The 18875-nt window shown below is 37.3% G+C and overlaps 1 protein-coding gene and 2 long non-coding RNA genes across 3 annotated transcripts; 2 read left to right on the top strand and 1 right to left on the bottom strand.

Annotated features, from left to right (window-relative positions):
* Positions 1-248: 248 nt before the first annotated feature.
* On the bottom strand, positions 249-6377 carry LOC125261383. Its single transcript, XR_007183276.1, has 4 exons — positions 6340-6377; positions 5528-5544; positions 5079-5257; positions 249-520 (listed from the first exon to the last, which is right to left on the bottom strand). It is a non-coding gene; the product is annotated as an uncharacterized LOC125261383 (long non-coding RNA).
* Positions 6378-8507: 2130 nt separating this feature from the next.
* Positions 8508-15413, top strand: LOC125261382. Its single transcript, XM_048179960.1, has 7 exons — positions 8508-8921; positions 9902-10103; positions 11559-11724; positions 11834-12025; positions 12804-12871; positions 13063-13106; positions 15248-15413. Exons 2-7 carry the CDS (start codon positions 9903-9905, stop codon positions 15297-15299), a joined length of 723 nt encoding a protein of 240 aa, XP_048035917.1. The 5' UTR covers positions 8508-8921; position 9902; the 3' UTR covers positions 15300-15413.
* Positions 15414-15920: 507 nt separating this feature from the next.
* LOC125261384 lies at positions 15921-17720 on the top strand. Its single transcript, XR_007183277.1, has 3 exons — positions 15921-16046; positions 16277-16458; positions 16553-17720. It is a non-coding gene; the product is annotated as an uncharacterized LOC125261384 (long non-coding RNA).
* The last annotated feature ends 1155 nt before the right edge of the window (positions 17721-18875 follow it).

Genomic DNA, 18875 nt, shown 5'->3' with positions numbered 1-18875 from the left:
TGCACATATTTAATGGTTTCCATTGTAGCCCGGTGGCCGCTTCGTTTTTGTATTGGTTCTAATGGTTCCATTACAAATTTGTATTGGTCTTTACTTGCAAATATTTAATGGTTTCCATTGCAGTTTTTGTATTGGTTCTGATTTGTATGTTTAACTGGTAGCTGTTAATTAGGCCATTGATTAATTAAATCATTTAAATTATTACTACAATTATACAGTGGTTTTGTCCTTGTGGCTTAAAACAAACGCTCAAGAATATATAATTTTAATTGATATAAACTGCACACCAACTTTTCAATAGCTAACTGTTCAGGTTGTGTTTTGCAAAGAATTAAGAACATGCAACTGAAATCAAAATTATACTTGGATCAAGACCATCTTTTTTACTAAACCCAGCTGGAAATAAACATCTGACAAATATTATTAACATGATCTTTTTTATTACTTAATATGTAATAGAAATACAAGAACTATGAACTGTGTTTGTGGCTTCACTGTATCCACTGTGGCTGGCTTAGACCTGCAAAAAGAGGGAGAATTCATTAGGACAATGTACCTCTTAAACCACATTACCAGTACATGAGATTATCCATACATTATATATTATATGGGACTCTCAAAGAAGTTGCAAGAACATAGTTGTTGACCAAACTTCATTATTTCACCCAACATATTTGGGTGTACATTGAGCAGATTCAAGATCTTGAATTTTTTTTTATCCATTACTCATGTCAGGTTCATAGCATGACAGTCATCTGTTATTTAACCTTCTCCAGTTGTAGGTTAGTGATCCGCGGGTCGTCTCATAACCCACGGACCCCGCAGGCCGGGTTGGGGCGGGATAAGAAATTGTCACTTTATTTGCGATGCGGGTCATTAAAAACAAAATGAAAAACAAATCCATATATGTTGCGTGCAATTCCCTATAGCCTATATTAAATATTTGGGAATATCTATTTTCATATTTTTTTTAGGTTCTTTGATACGGTTACAGTATGAAGGCTGTAGCAACGTAACCATTTTGGAAATGAAGCGTAAATGTGAACATCAAAGATTTCTTATGCTGCCGCGCCCTCTATAGGACCAGCGACTAGTTGACGTCAAGCTTAAAGTCCCTGTAAAGCCCTATTAAAGTCTGTGTTCTGAGTATGTCACACCACAGTAAAATGTGTTATTAACCACCCAGCCAAATTTAAATGATTAAAAAAACGCCAAGTAAATTAAATAAATTATCAAAATCTTGAAAAAATTAGCAGTATTCTCTGCTCTCAAATGCTGGGGGCGTGTCCGCTGTCGGCGCTGAAACCACACCCACTCACGAGAGCTGCTGCCTCAACTTATGTCTAATCAGTCAAACTCACTGATGCATATAAACAAAAGAATCACGTTAGAGGGTTGCACAATTTAGTAGAGTTACTGTGGACTGCCAACTAATTACGCACACAAGGCAACATAGACTCATTGGTGGGCACGTACTGCCGACTGTTGTCGAGTCGACAGGTGACGGCGCCGTGAGACAGGAGGATGAAGGCCGGGATGGGAGAGATTCTGTCCGGCCCCATATTCTGTCCGGCAGATTGTCAGTGAATCCCAGCTGTCTAATGAAAGTTTGTAAAACTCTCCGGTGTAAAATTATCACTCCAGAGACTAATTTAATCCACCCCTTCTTCATATCATCGTTTTTTAGGAAATTTAAATAAGGAGAACAAGCTTCTTTTGTATATTATCGCAACCAGGTAATATGCATTTGCGTGATGAAGGCATTAGTAGCTAGCAAAATGTAGGCTGTTTAACTAACAGTATTGACACTCGAGATTAAGCGGGCGAGCTGCTGTAGCGTTAGGGGTGGTGCCATGCTCGATTACTCTAGTGCGTCAGACAGTTATATAGTGTTAGGGGCGGGGCCATGCTCAGGGGCTCCAGTGCATCATCGAGCCCCCATTTTAGCTCCGCCCAAAAAATCCTGAGCACAAAATTGGTGAAAAATTGTTTAACACTCTAACGTAGTTAGAGTTCAGTCTTTGTAATGTTTTTGCAGCAATACATTTGTCACATTTATAATGTGTTTAGAATCAATTCTCAGAATTGACTTTACAGGGACTTTAAAGTGTCACGGCAGAGCATTAAAGTCGACTAGTCAGTTCAACCCCTAGTGCATAGTTAATAAGTGTGATGACATCATCCATAGCAACGAGGTCAACTCCACCCTTTCTCTTAGCTTAAGATTTCTCACTGTTTGTAATGGTTGGTTTTAGCAGCTTTGTGAAAAGGTTTTAAAGGATTAGTTCACTTTTAAATAAACTTTTCCTGATAATTTACTCACCCCCATGTCATCCAAGATGTTCATGTCTTTCTTTCTTTAGTCGAAAAGAAATTAAAGTTTTTGATGAAAACATTCCAGGATTTTTCTCCTTATAGTAGACTTCAATAGGCACCAAACAGTTGAAGGTCAAAATTAGTTTCACTGCAGCTTCAAAGCGTTCTACACAATCCCAGATGAGAAATAAGGGTCTTATTTCGAGAAACCATCTCTCATTTTCTAAATAAAATTAAAAATTATAAATGTTTTAACCATAAATGCTCATCTTGAACTAGCTCTCTTCTTCTTCTCTATTTGAATTCCAGCAGTGTAGACACTGATAAGTGTATTACTGCCCTCCACAGGCCAAAGTTTGAACTAATTGTTATATACTTGCACTAGCATATTGTTTATGACAATTTAGTTCAAAAATTGACCTGAGGAGGGCAGTAATACACTTAGCAGTGTCTACACTGCTGGAATTCAAATAGAGAAGAAGAAGAGAGCTACAGTGGGTTCCAAACGGGATATATCGCCCTCCGAAGGGCACTTCAGAGTGAAAACAATCATGGCCGCCATATTGAAGGGTTGTTCCAAACGGAAGTGCTCAAAACGGGTCACTTCAAAGGGCCCTTCGGAATGAAGGATTTCGAAGGGTACAACTGATGGACACTTCAGGCCCCCATGATCCTTTGCACAGGAAAGTTGTTTGACGTCACAGAATGGGTACAGGAGGTTAGGAGATTTTACCGATAAATGTATGTATAGTATTTTTCTGTACTATTGTAATATACGAGTTAGATTTAGTAAATTATGGTCAAAACGACAGTGTACTTCAACAAAAATACTTTACAGCTCCCTTTATCAGTCCATTCAAATGTTTCAAATACATAGACACAATATACAATATGGTAGCCTGGGTGCCAGCCCGAACCCCGCCCACAACATTTTTTGGACGGGAAGTTCGGTCTGGACTCGATCCATTGTGGAGTAATTATGCTTGGCTCCCAGAAGGCCGAGCCAATCCAATTGCCAGGGCGGGCTTTAATCGATGATGGACAGGCTATCTGCGGTTACGTAACCACCCACGTCATCAAAGAGCGCTTGGGGAGTTTGATTGACAAGCGATCTAACCAATCAGAACGCCGCATCCGCCATTCTGTCCGACAAAGCAGTCAGGAGTTAGAAGATTAACATCGGTGGAGTTAAACTTGAAAAATTGTGCATATTGACGTCTTTCCGCGTTTGAAACAACATTCATTCTCATGTTCATTCATGTTTATTTGATGCTAACTAGTAGGAAGAGATGATCGGTTAACGAGCCTCTTGAGCTGAGGCGCTACAGCAATCTGTCACGATCATGGTCACAACACATTAAAGAGCCACAAAACAGTTTTTATTGTTTGAATTTTTTTAATAACTACACAGTTTGAAAGCTGGGACTTTGTTTAATATCATAAGTAACCTGCTCTGTCTCGTCTGTCGATGTGTTGTCAGTTTCCTCTTTGCTCCGCGATGTATTTTCCACTCTGTGTGGCGTGACAGCGCCACGGCTTGTCGGACAAAGCAACAGTAACTAAGGGGGGCGAGTCTTTGCGAAAGGTCAATTAGTTTACAACAATGATGGCTGTTGTTGAAGAACTGAGATGTGTAGATTCCGCCATCGCGTCCGTTATAGAAGATATCGACAGCGGATTAATTTTAAAAGAGGAACAGAGGACTGCGATCAAGGCATTTGTCGATGGGAAAGATGTCTTTGCCGTCCTTCCTACGGGATTCGGCAAAAGTTTGATTTATCAGCTGGCCCCGATGGTCGCTAAGAAGAGTTCTGTTGACAACTATGCGTCGCTCAACATACGTCACTTACTCTGTAGCTCTGATTGGTTGTAGGTCTATCCAATTGAGGTCTTTCCTGGATCGGTTGAAATACGCCCCCATAATCAAAGCCCAATGGAGCAGTATCAGACTCATATTCTGACTAGAATTGAGTATGACCACGTCAGGCTAACAATATGGTGTAATAAACCTAAATAAATAAACTAACATTAAACAAAGGGTGCAGCTTGCACAATCTACTCTTCCTTGATTGTCTTGTTAAGATGAAGCAGAAGTGTGTTCCAAAAAAAGAGGGTTTTTTTACCCCTACACCCTTCATCCCTTCGAAGCTCTCACTCCGAAGGGGAAACCATCTGAAAGAAATTAGGGCATGGGATGGGCCCTTCCGAATGGAACGCACGGCTACTTTAAGATGAGCATTTATGGTTAAAATGTATAAAATTTTATTTTTATTTTTTTAGAAAATGAGTGATGGTTTCTCTAGATAAGACCATTATTTCTTGTATGGGATCGTGTAGAACAATTTGAAGCCGCAATTAAACTAATTTTGACCTTCAACTGTTTGGTGCCCATTGAAGTCTACTATATGGAAAAAAAATCCTGGAATGTTTTCATCAAAAACCTTAATTTCTTTTCGACTGAAGAATGAAAGACATGAACATCTTGGATGACATGGGGGTGAGTAAATTATCAGGAAAAGTTTATTTAAAAGTGGACTAATCCTTTAAGTGAAAACTCTTACCTAAGAATTTTTACTGCTATTTAGGAGAACTTTTAGTTGTAAGATAAAACATTTTGTGAATACGGCCCCAGGTATATTGGACCAGGTTTGGTGTTAAAGTCTGCAGGACAGTGGTTCTTGAGGGCCAGAGCTGAGATACCTACAATATGTTCTGAACATGACTTTCAGAGATCCAGATTGACTGCTAGATCGATCACTTACAACAGTGGTGTCCAGTCCTGGTCATGGAGGACCAACGTCCTGCAGTATGTAGCTCCAACTTTCTCACACACCTGCCTGTAGTTTCTGGTGATCCTGAAGACCTTCATCAACTGGTTCAGGTCTGCTTAATGGCTGGAGCCACAGTTCATTCTGCAAACAGGACTAGATGGCAATAAATACTGAAAAGAGAGAGAGGGCAGACAACATTTAATGGTATAAAGCCAGTTTAAAACTTTTATTCATGAATATGTATAATAACATCTGAGAATGTACATATGACACCACTGTACTGAAAAATACAGTATTTGCCATTTAAGTGAGGATCATCTCATTTTTATGATGATGCATTTTCTCATTTTTATATGATGCAAAGAAAGTTTTTGTAAATGTGCATGACAAATCTACAATGCAAAAACTGAGAATGTGTGACTGAGTCAAACAGTACTTACAGAGCAGAACCAATGATCTGATTACACACAAGGAAGAGGGAGAAAAATAAACAAAAATATATTAGTCAAATATTGCTCTGTATGGATGAACGTGCTGATTAAATGTACACATTCAAGATAAATTATTACATTAACATTTTAGTGATTTATTTCATGGCCTAAATGTTTTACTTCAGTTATATCTTTTCATAATTAATTAAATATTACAGATGGTTGATTTAATTTGACAGTAATCTTTTCGAGTGAATATAGGCCAATGAGTCCTCTCTCTCTCTTTCACTCCCTGTCCCCGCGCGTGCACGAAACAACGCGTACAAAGTTATTGTAAAATCTGTTATTTTTAGGTCACGATAACATGATAGTAATATGGCCGTAGCTTATGTAACGTTAACGATTTAATAAGGGTGTGCAGCTTTTTACGTCGCTGTTTAAATCTTTAATACAAAGACACAACTGACTCAGCCCGGCCATCATAACAAGCTCGGTCGAGTCATTGCGTAAAATAGCAACGGAAAAACAATAAGAAATCAAATTAACACCGAAATGGATGTAAAACAATTCAAGGTAATGAATTAATACGGTTTTTAAAGTATATTACCTCAGATTACCAGAAAATGAATTGTCTGAGCGAGTAGTCGACCGTTATAACCGTTATAACATTTAAACGCAGCAAGCTAAATAATATACTCATCAGATAAACCACTAAAGCGGGTGTAATTTAATTCCAATTAATTAATTCATTACCATTTCGACCTGTTACACTAATTTTAATAGAAAACTCAGAAATTACTATAGAAATATAAAAAGCTTACCTGTTTGCGGTACCAGTCGAGTCCGGAATGACAGTTCATTGATGCTGTTCCAGCAGTCTCATTGGTTAGAATTAATCACGTGATGTCATATTACTAATAATTTATATTTATTTATTTATTTATTTATTGCCATTTCAGAAAAATAATATATCAATATTGTGTGTGTGTGTATTATATATATATATATATATATATATAATATAACTGAAAATTCAGCTTTGATCACAGGAATAAATTACACTTTACTGTATATTGACATAGAAAACAGCTGTTTTAAATTGGAATAATATTTCACAATATTACTGATTTTGTTCGTATTTTTAATCAAATAAATGCAGGCTTGGTGAACAGAAGATACTTCTTTTAAAACATTAAAAAATCTTACTGACCCCAAACTTTTGAACGGTAGTATGTGTGTGTGTATATATATATTTATATATATATATATATATATATATATATATGCACACACACACACAGTTGTCTCAGTCTGACTTTATTGGTCTGGGAGCAGCTACAAACAAACAGGTAAAGACAGTACTTGTCTTGCTATCTTGTTGACTGTGTGCAGTTTTAGTTATGGGATGGGCAAATGAATGTAATGACATTGGTGACATTTTACTAGATTGTTAAAAATAGTTTGATTAATCCTGTGCCTTGAGCATTTAATCATAAAACAATGATTTAACTTGTACTGTGCTGTGAACATGGGGGTTGCCCACAGTAAACCTGCTATGGGCCCCGGAGCTAAGGGCCCCACATGGGCTAACCAACCCCACAGAAAACCCACACTTAGTGGGTGAAGGATGAAATCACATTAAACATGAGTTCTATGTTGATAAATTAAAATTGATTTCTGGATATCGTTATGTTATTTTTGTACACACACAAACAAACACGTTGTGCTTTCATGTTTTATGGGGACTTTCCATAATGGTTTTTATACTGTAAAAATTGTATATTCTATCTCCCTACACAACCTACCCATCACAGAAAACATTCTGCATTTTAATTTTGTAAAAAACATCACTTGGTATGAAAAATCTCCCCATATGGACAAGGATTTCAGATATTGCCATCTTTGTGGGGACATTTTATCCCCATAATATAGGGTTTACCAGGCCACACACACACACCTGTCCCACCCAGTTTTTAAAACAAAGTTACGACATTGTTTCCCATGCGGTTACACTGCAAAAGGGAAAATGGGACAAGATGGAAAGTTATGTTGACCCATGACCTATATGAATGAACAATTTTGTGTGAATTCTATTAAACAATACATATTTAACTATAATTTCTATACATATTACATAAGGATACCATTAAACAATTGAAAAATGAGGTAAGATTTAGTTTGTGTCATATTTAATCTATTTTGTTGTGTTGTAATAATTGTAAAAATAAATAAATAAATCTGCATCTAACCTATAAATTGTGTATGTGTACATCATTAAATCAAACTAAAGAAACCACTCAATTTATTGGAGTTCTAATGGTTCATATTGGTGTCCAGTAGATACCAACATGAAATCTATAGGTTGCCAAAGATGTTCTATTGGTCCTTAATGGTATCCAATAGGCAAAATATGCTACCAATAGAAGAAAGCAAATTACCAATAGAAACCCACTTGGACCATTACATTTTCCATTAAAACCAATACAGGCAAATAGGCAAAACATGCCACCAATAGAAAAAAGCAAATTACCCATACAGACCCACTAGGACCATTACAGTTTCCATTAAAACCAATACAGTTCCCTTTAAAACCATTAAAACCATTACAATTTCTGTAATGGTTTCTATTGTTTTTTTCAGCAGGGTCGTAAATGCGAGAACAGCAAACATGGCACATTCTGCATTCGTGCACCTCTTTTTTGATAAATTCAGTGTAATATACAAAGTGTAGTCTATAGTATCATTAAATAACATCAGTTATAAATTATCAGTATCTTCAATACTTTTCCATGCGCACGAACAACACGGTCTCACCCCTCATCGTCACATATCGACGTTTGGTCATTGCCCCCTAGCGTCGACATCCGAAGCAAAGGGTACCCCTTTTGCGTCGCTTTTCAACGTCGATGGCCGTCCTATACACTTCAATGTAAATCCCTTATCTTCGGATTCTGACGCAGGGGGGGGTCAACCAACGAATTTCTCGCGTGTGTTGGAAATTTTCGGTTTTCGTGGTCATAATGACAAATAACTTGGCTAGATGTAGGCATTATCTTGCGATAAAAAATACAGCAGGTTTTAGGCTACAGAGGATAGACTTTTAACGGATCAGACCCTCAACGTCGGATTTTGACGCATGCAGGGGGTCAACATAGATTTGCGCTCTTTATAAAAAAAAAAAGCGATTTGCCCGGTATATTTGTTAATGTATATTTGTGTGTATAATTACTTCGACCGGACCTAACTGTTGTGTAAAATGATAATAATAATAATAATAATAATAATAATAATAATTGTTCTTGCATCTGTACCTTGCGTCACGTTGGCCAATCAACTACTTCAGCAGTAAAACATCATTGCATGCGACGATCCCTAGCACCATTGCGTTTTTCGATTTCCATACGTAAGTATTGCACTTAATATAGAATTAGACATATTAGATATTTGCATATCAGAAACAATCAGCTCATGCCATAAAGCTGTTGTGTTTGGTAATATTTTAGCGCATTGAGATGGTGTTTTCCATACATTAACTAGACTGGCGGCCCGCCACATTTTTTTGTCCCGCCACAGTCTCAAAGTAGGCCTGTCGCGATATTCAAATAACCGATTGATAATTGCGCTCTTTTAAACGGCAAAAATGCACCAATTAAGTTTTCGTGTATTATATTCAAACTCATCGGAAGCCATTCCATAGCTTCTGAATTATATAGTCACCTAGATTATTTATTTATTTATTTATTTTTGGGTCAGCTTATGATTATATATTTTTTATTCATTTGCTATTTTTCTCTATAATGGAGAAGTGTGTTCAGTGCATTCTGGATTGTGTTTAATAAATCAAAGAGTGACGTTTAGTACCACAAATACAGATGTATAGATACAGGCCCCCACTAATTATTCTATAAATAAATAAATTTAACAAAGGCAACCTTTTGCTACATATTTTTAATAGTTGAAATGTATACTCTACATGTTTGACCACTGAACGATCATTTAGTCTACTATATGTTGTGTACGTGACTAAAGTGCCCCAAAAGCCTTGGGGCTTCCTTAGGGGAAAAAAGCTTTAGGAGCTTCCACATGTAATGTTATATGCAATGACTGAAACCATTGACATAGACCTGTGTATTTTTGACAGTAATAAAGACCTTAGTCCAAGCCTAATAGTAGGGCAACAGAGAGTCCATTCACAGTTGGGTTGGTCTAAATGAATTTTATTTTGAATGTGCCTTTAGGCTATTTCTATTTGTTGTGGTTATATTTGTATGACAACCTGTTTGCCTTTAAAATGTGTTAAATTAAAATATCGTAACATATTAAAATATTGTAATAATCCTTGTGTGTGTGTGTGTGTGTGTGTGTGTGTATTGTACATTTCAGAATGACAAAGCCAAAATTCAGATGTTGCCCTGCTTGCCAGGTTGAGAACCAGGCGATTAGGAAGTTCTGCATCGCCTGCTATGCAAGCCTCAGCAAAAGTAAAAAGATTGAGGCCCTCAAAGATCGCCTGGATAATGAGTGGGGTCAGGGGGTCTGGAAAAATCGGAATGCAGCAAGAGTGGTTTCTTCTGCCCAAGTTGCAGTAAGTAAAAATACTCATGCTTCATGAATTGGATTGTAGTCAATATGAAGCTCAAAGCACATTACATTAACATCAATAATATCCTATGATGAAACTATCAACATTATCATTTCTAACTGTGTAGAACAATCTGGTGTGAATCAACCCATATTTCTGTTGCTTGAGATTCACAGAGTGCTGTTGGTAGGAATAGGAACAAAGAACATCGACATAGACCAAATTTGCTAAGTGGGAGCTGACCAGAACTGAAAGTGCCACAGAAAACTGAAACTTTCCTTGCCCTCATTACTTAGTGTTAGCTGCCATTTTGCTATTTGGTTCTTGTTGAATCAAATTTTCTCGTTTCTCCACCTAACGACAAAACTCACTGATTTCGAGGAACAGGAATATGGGTTGAATGACACTGGAAATTATGTCATCTTGTGACTGAATGTACAGTTTAAAAAAAATCAATGACACGTTATGCATGCATCCCACAGACCTTAGCTTATCCTAAAGCTGGCACACATACCATAAACAGGACGACATTTGGATGGATGTGAACTGTGTCCAAAATGACTCATGTTCTCTCAATTTGCTTATAACAGATACATTTAACATAGTCTATCCTATGAAACTGATGAGCTTTCTAATAGTGGTGACCCAAAGTTTCCTTGTAGCAGCATTCGTAAGAAAAGAGAGAGAATGGCATCAGTGTTGACAAAATAATATCCAGTTTGTAATTAAATTTCTATTCCCACTCACAATATGGTAAAATTGTAAATGGACTGCATATATAATATATATAGTGTTTTTTCACTCCTCTGAGCACTTAAAACACTTTATAATGTATGCCTTATATTCACCCACACACTTATACACCGGTGGCTGCCATGCAAGGTGCCAACCTGCACACTTGGAGCAGTTTTGGGTTCAGTATCTTGCTCAAGGACATTTCAAAGGAGGCAGGCAGAGCTATACTCGAACCTGCAACCCTCCAGTTGCCGAACAGCACCAATAGAGAGAATCCCCTTTAGCAACTATGGTCCTTGCACAACAAGGGAATCTGACTGTCAATTCTGATTAGGGCCACCTCCAAATCTTGTTCTAAATAAGATCTGTTTATTTTTCAATGCAACCTTCATTTTAACCGTCATGTCAGAGCTCATTGCCAGCATGTTGATGGTTCATCAGCTTACAACCAGTCTGTTTCACTCTTTAATCTACACATTTTGTTCTATGACAGAAGTGGGTCAGCTTATGAATGTCATCAGATCACATTAACACTTGTGAACCACTCCTCTCAGTGTTTAGAAACTCAGATCAGTAAAGCGTTACCAGTCATTGCCTGACACTATGTGAATATTGATTTCATACAAATGTGATGTCACCTCGACAAAAAGTGATGTTGATGTGAATTGTGTAACCTTGATATTAATGCAATGTGAATTCTCTAAGTACTTTTGTTCATTTCAGGTGCAGAAACTGGCTGCCTTGGGCTATATGCCCATTTTATTTATAGGCAGAAAAAAAAAAAATTCATGGATTGCTGATATAAGTGCTGGAATGGCACTGAGTGAGGACACAAGACCTTTTGTTGATGCCATGAAAAAGGCATCTGAGTATTTACTTAAAAAGCAAGGTTAGGGTTATGCAGAACTCATTACTTTTTTAATTATATTTAAAAAAAAATACATATTTCTTTAATGTATACAGATTAAATTCATGTTAACTTGTTACCTTCTTAACAGGACCCCAGATGTCTCAGCCCCAGCCCCAACCTGACCAGCATATCCAACAGCATATCTCCACAACAGAGCCCCAGCCCCCAGAGTCTCCGGTCCACCATCAGCCGCAGATACAGCTCCAGGTCCCGACCCAGCCCCAGCCCCAGCAAAGTCAGCCACAGACTGCCAAACCAAACCCCAACAAAAGAAAAAAGGGTAAAGTAAACTTTCTTATGCAGAATTAATTATGGTTTAAATAAACACTGTGTAGTTTTTTATTTAAAACTAGTGGACTAGCTACCTAAAAGGCACACAAAAACACTTCCCAGAGCCTTATTGGCACTGCTAGATGAATCCAATTGGTGTTTGATGACATTATAGTCAGCAATGCCATGCTGTAAAGTTTTTTTATTTTATTTTCTGTTTTATACCCTTCACCCAGAAAAAAAGGGTAAAGTGAACTTTCTTAATTTTTTTTGTAATTAGGCAAATACTTTTTTTCCTTAGATGAATTGGTTCTCTTTGATTTATATAATTTTGATTCAACAGTCAGGTCCAGTCAAATTATCTATTATATTCTGATTGTTCGAGAGATGGTCAGTGATGCTATTTGACTAAAGATGTTCCTAGATTTCCTCACTCTGACTGTTTGCGCTGGTGTTATATATCACTCTGCATTTTGCATTGAATTGAGCTACACCAATGTTCCATCAGTTTGAAGATGATAATTTTATCAACCTTCAGCCTCTTGGCTATGGCAGTACCACAGCTGTGTGGTTATCCAACCAACCTCTCTCTTATTTGTGCTATATTACAATGGCCAGTGTGATACACATACACTAGTTAATGTTAATTCTAGATTCTGTGAAACCATGCCTAGTATATAAGTTATGGGTTCCTATAAATGCACAAGGCCTTAGATCAAATGCAATACTTGTATTTATTGATTACCATTTGTTTTTTCAACAAAACCTTTTTGCCTTTGTCATTTCAGGGTGCCGAAAATGCATCAGGCAAAAAGTGTGGCAGTGGGACTCAATAATTGACAAAAGAATGACAGAGGTCAGATGTAGAACCATCATTATTATTAATGTTTCTTATATCCTCCTCATTGTAGAATATTACTTTATAGCCACGTCACCCAACCAGTGAATATAGCCAAGCGTGAACATCATTACTGTTTGAATGGTTTTGTGAAATGGTAGCAGTAAGTACACAAATATAATTAAATGTGTTTGTGTGTGTTTCTGTAGGATAAGGCTGAAGTAAAGGTGCGCTGGATGCCTTGTTCCCAATGGTAAGTACTGACATACAGTACATATCCATTCATACTTGACTATAATGTTTCCTATCAGCCCTTTGTTTTTTTGTTTTTTTGGTATATGGATGTTTTAGGATAGAGTAGTATGTACACACAGTGGCTGCAAACTGGCTGCAGACAGTCTTAATCAGATCATTAGCCAATTAGAACATGGCGCATTTACATTTGTTCACATCAAGTGGCCTTTGTATCTGGATAACTGATCAGATTTTTGTTTACCGCACAATATTTAAATTAAGCGCATTTGAAAGGCAGACGCTTCAAATTGCTTTATAGCGTAAAACAAATTTTACCTTAGCATCTATCAATGCAGTGCACACAGCACCGAATTTTTGTGATTTATTCCACAAAAGTACAATCGATCCAAAATAGAGAACTTCTACAAATTTAAGTGTCTACATTAATCTTGTCTGATGAAAAATAATATTTCATGGTTGCAGCACGCAAGCATTTGTATTGTTTGTGTAATATGTAACCGCAGAATCCGAACACTTTGTATTAAAATAAATAGCACATCACGTTAAAGAGCATTAATTAGAACTAAACAAGGGTAGGCTATACGACACCAGTTAAGAGTAAAGACGATACAAATAAAACAATGTCCTATTGCTTTCACTCACATAGGCTACTTTACTTTCCAAAGCAATTTAAATAATTTTTTTTAAATGAAAAAACACTTCCAGAGATGAAAAATAACAGGGTTGATCATGTTAAACAAGTCACATTATCCAGGTTTAAAGTTATAGTGTGCAATATTGGGAGATTAATAAACTAAAAGCAATAAAAACACTCGCAATCACCTCGTTTAGATAATGTTTCACAATTAAAATGAAAAATGACACCAATGGTATCATGTAAGTCTAAATAAACTGTTTTAAAGTCAGATGTTTATTGTAAAGTTCAAAGATGTTTAATTTCTTGTCAAAACTGCGTCTGTCCATTATTTTCTGACAGCCACACGGAGAGATTGGGCGGGGATTTAAATGACGTCGCCCTCTGAATGTAGATTTGTTGGCTGGATCGCGTTTACATTACACTGAGATCCGATCACAATGTGTCCTCGACTACCTCCGAACCAGGACACGTTGATCGGATAACATTCCGATCACAAACGTGTTTACACGTGTCTTTTCAATGCGTGTGTGGACAACATCCAGATACAGGTCGCATGTTAATGCCAAGTGTTAACGCAGCCTTAGATGAGAGCTTAAAGGTTTAGTTCACTTTCAAATTAAAATTTTCTGATAATTTACTCACCCCCATGTCTTCCAAGATGTTCATGTCTTTCTTTCTTCGGTCAAAGAGAAATTAAGGTTTTTGAAGAAAATATTCCAGGATTTTTCTCTTTATAGTGGACTTCACTGAATATTGAATATGACAATTTAGTTCAAACTTTGACCTGTGGAGGGCAGAAATACACTTAGCAGTGTCTACAATGCTGGAATTCAAATTCAAAAAAAGAAGAAGAGAGCTAGTTCAAGATGAGCATTTATGGTTAAAACAGGATCACGTAGAACGCTTTGAAGCTGCACTGAAACTGTAATTTTGACCTTCAACCATTTGGAGGCCATTGAAGTCCACTATAAGGAGAATAATCCTGGAATGTTTTCATCAAAAACCTTCATTTCTTTTCGACCGAAGAAAGAAAGACATCAACATCTTGGATGACATGGGGGTGAGTAAATTATCAGGAAATTTTCATTTGAAAGTGAACTAATCTTTTAACTTTGTAAAGCCTGTCCCCTAAACAGTAACACAATGTAAAAAACAACATGATGTGGACCTGGGTAACACTGTGCGTTGTCCATTGTGATGTGACGCGATGCATGTAATAACATGGGAGTCAATGAAAGCATACCAAGCGATGCATGATCAGGCTGCACTGAAAGTGCATGCGTGATCTTGCATCCACAGCATACTTGCTTTGACTTTAAATCGGCCCTTAATGTTGACTGTATATTTGAAGTCCATGTAAAGAAATTGCAAAGGAAATTACCAATAAAGAGAAATTAGAAACAAAGATTTTATGAAAATGTACAGTATAAGCTGTGAATGTTGTAGACACAAATAGACTTATTCTCCTGATCTAATGTTTGATTTGCCTTACTTAATTACAGTGGCAAAGCCTGGGAGGACACATGGGAGCCGGCCAGCCAGTTCCCTTACTGAGCTTAGCACAGGACTCTTACAGCAGTGACCTGAAGTTTAAAAGAATATTTTAAAACAATTATACAAACACACACACAAACACACATGCTTAAAGGTATGTTTCAGTTAAATTTCCCTGTGGTTTTTACAGGTTCTTCTTCCTGAAATAGTAGAGAGAACTAATAATATTCTTTATATATTAAATTCATATTCAGTGTTCTATACCATTTCTAATTGTTTATATGTATTGATATGTATTGATTATTATCAAATTGTTACCTCTGAGCTGTCATTGCACTGAGCACGCCATAAACCACAAACCTGATAACTTTGACACACGAATTAGGACATTCAGTATACACATGCAATGTGTTGATTTTATAGTGTGTGTATGTGTTCAACTTATACTGTGTCTGATAGCTGTATATTTGCTCCTATTTGTTGTTTGTCTTTACTGTCTTTTAAATGGCACTAAATATGTCTCCACCTCAATTTGTTGAACTTGTGCAATGAAAAGTAAGATAATCTATTTCTGATTTTGGTTCTAATAAAACACTGTTCATTACTCCTTGAGAAATTGTCTATTCTCTCTGTTGTCAAACTATGTCTCAACATTAGGTTCACATATCAATAAATAGTGTAAGGAATATGGAAGCTTGGATGAGACCCCATGCGTAATTACAGCTTGGAGCAAATATGCCCAAGACATCTGTTGGACCAGGACATGGACTCTGCCCAGTAAATTCCTGCTTGTCAACAAAGTTAAAGGTTTCTTTTAAAATTATCCATCGCTGCTATCCTGTTAAATCTTTTTTAGTTAAATTCAGAAAAGATATTGATGTATAAGGTACTTTATCTTTAACACACACACAGAGACTGTCTTTTGTATAACACCTGGTGTAATAGGTACTGCATCTCTTCATTTTGTGCACTGTACTGTTCTTTGTCTTTCATTCTCTCTCTCTCTCTCTCTCTCTCTCTCTCTCGTCGCTGTACAGCCTTGACCAACCTGAACACCTATGGGATGATGGTCATGCATGAATTCTCCACCATCTTCAAGCTGAAACTGCAGGACTACACTGCTGCCCTTAGCAATGTTTCCCAGTCTGTCACATGGCAGCAAGCAATGCACCCCAGCTTGGCAGTGCAGTGAGGAGGGACACACCCCAGACTGGCAATGGTGAGAGAAATGCACCCCAGCCTGTCATGGTGTGTGTGTGTATGTATGTGTTTTTTGTGTGCTCATGTGCAATTGTATCTATTTTGATTTGTAGTTGCAAACAGAGGAACAAGACAATGAAGAGGAAGACCTTTGCCATAGCAGTCCAAATGCCTAGTGTACCAAGCCTAGACCCAACCAGATTCTCCAGAACTGTCTGCCAGTAAACAGTGGTCTGGCTACCACCCTCAGAGGCCCATTGGTCCTGGAGCTGTATAACCACATCATGGAAGTTGGAGGTCTCAGGAACCCAGCAGTTAGAGAGGACGTGTTTTGCGCTGAAATAACTAATGACAATTCTGCTGTAGCTTGGACTGAAAGCTGTGCTACATTGAGCATTTACCATTATTGTTATAACCAGATTGTAACCAGATTCAATGATAAAATAATTTAGTTTTTATACTTAACTTTTATTTATTTATTTATTTTCTATCTCACCTGGTCCTTATTTGTGTTAATTCTAATCTCTATTTTTGTCTCTATTTTTATGAACTGGGACACTCTGAATACTCTTTAACCCCACTAAGTGATTGATTACCATTATTTATGACAATCATGGAAACTAACTGGATAGCTTTTTTATTTTCATAAAGTTTAAATATTTCATGATGTTAATGTGGTCATTCTTTCTGACTTTGTCTAATTTCTACATTAATTTTATTCACCGTTTTATGGAATGATAATAAAACATCTTTGAACCTAAAGTAACCTCAGTGATCTTTCTGTGTTGGTAACACACTACCATCTTAAAGGTCTTAAAAAGCTATTTTTTTCATCCCCATGTTAATTTATGTGTCACATGTTGATATTTATTTACAATAATAAGTGTAACTCTACCATTGTTACAGTCACCGTCTGTCTCACCTTCCCCGGACTCCATTTCCCAGCATCCCTCTGGTTCCTCACCTCCGATCTCTCACCAATCACATGGGCCTGCAAGCCATCACCATTGTTAACACTCGTCAGCACACCCCTACATAAGCCCCATGTTCACTCCACCACATTGTCTGATCTCGTCAATGGAAAGTACTGTCTCATGTACATGGACTCCTTGCCTGTTACTCACCTGAGAATCCTGTATCCTCTCCCATTCGTCTTCCATCATCTGTTCTCCATTCCCTGTGGATCCTTCACCTACAAAGACATAATCTGTTACACTCCAGCTAAGTGACTGTTCCAAAGTGCTTGTTCATTCACTCACTTGCATTCTCCAGCTTCCATTGTCCGTGCCTCTGTTCTAAATAAACACCTTTTTTCACTTACCTGCCTGCCTCCGTCTGTGTCCCTGACAACCATGGCCTTTCTGACATGGGAATTGTGAACATTTAGGGGTCTAGGGTTAACATTTCTAACTTGCATACATCATAAGCAGGTACATTTTGGCATGTGACATCTATGTATCACCCAAAATAAATATGTGTAGACAAATTACAGCTGACGCATTCACAGACTCTGTAGCGCCCCCTAGAAATAATTTTTTTCTGATTTTTGGCTCTGCTTCTTTGTATCACACAAGCAGGTAAAGGTCTCAGATTTGGCATGTGACATCTATGTATGGCATAAAATATGGGAGCAAAGTCAAATTACAGCTTATACATTCTCAGACTCTGTAGCGCCCCCTAGAATTTGGCTCCGCCTCCCGGCAACACACAAGCAGCTAGAGGTCTCAAATTTGTCATGTGACATCTGTGTATCACACAAGTTAAATAAGTGAAGTCAAATTACAGCTTACATATTCACAGACTCTGTAGCGCCCCCTAGAAAATCAAATTTTCTACATTTTGGCTCCGCCTCCTAGCAACACACAAGCAGCTAGAGGTCTCAAAATTGACAGACAAGATTGTTAACATCCCCTGTATCAAAATATGTGCCACATGCTGACATTTCATCAATTATCTGGCATGATGCTTACTGAGCCTTCTATGGCATATTTGCCTCTTTCAGTGCTACATTCCAAGGATGTCTTTGGGCTCAGACTTGACACAGCAAGTGAAGTCAGCGAAAGTGAATTGTATTTTGCAAATCACACCTTTATGCATCAAGTCAACTCAAAACAGGAATGTTTTAGAGTTTCTTGAATGATTTAATTATATTTGAGCATCAAAAGTCACAGCTATTGGGCGCCAAAACAATGTATTTCCATGCATCTCTGTGACCTCACACTTGACATAGCAAGTGAAATAAGTAAAAATGGATGTATTTCAGCACAATACACATCAACATATGAAGTCAACCCAAAATATGGATGTTTTAGTGGGTTTTGAATGATTTAAGGTATGTAAGAATATAAAATGACAATGTCCAAACAGCATATGTCCAAAGATTTCTGTTATGTCACACTTAGCATGGAAAATCAAATAAGTGAGATTGGGCATTTT

This window comes from Megalobrama amblycephala, unplaced genomic scaffold (genome assembly GCF_018812025.1).
Source record: "Megalobrama amblycephala isolate DHTTF-2021 unplaced genomic scaffold, ASM1881202v1 scaffold407, whole genome shotgun sequence".
In the NCBI taxonomy this organism is placed as follows: domain Eukaryota; kingdom Metazoa; phylum Chordata; class Actinopteri; order Cypriniformes; family Xenocyprididae; genus Megalobrama; species Megalobrama amblycephala.
Note: the sequence above shows the minus strand (reverse complement) of the source record. Positions and strands in the feature narration are given on the sequence as shown.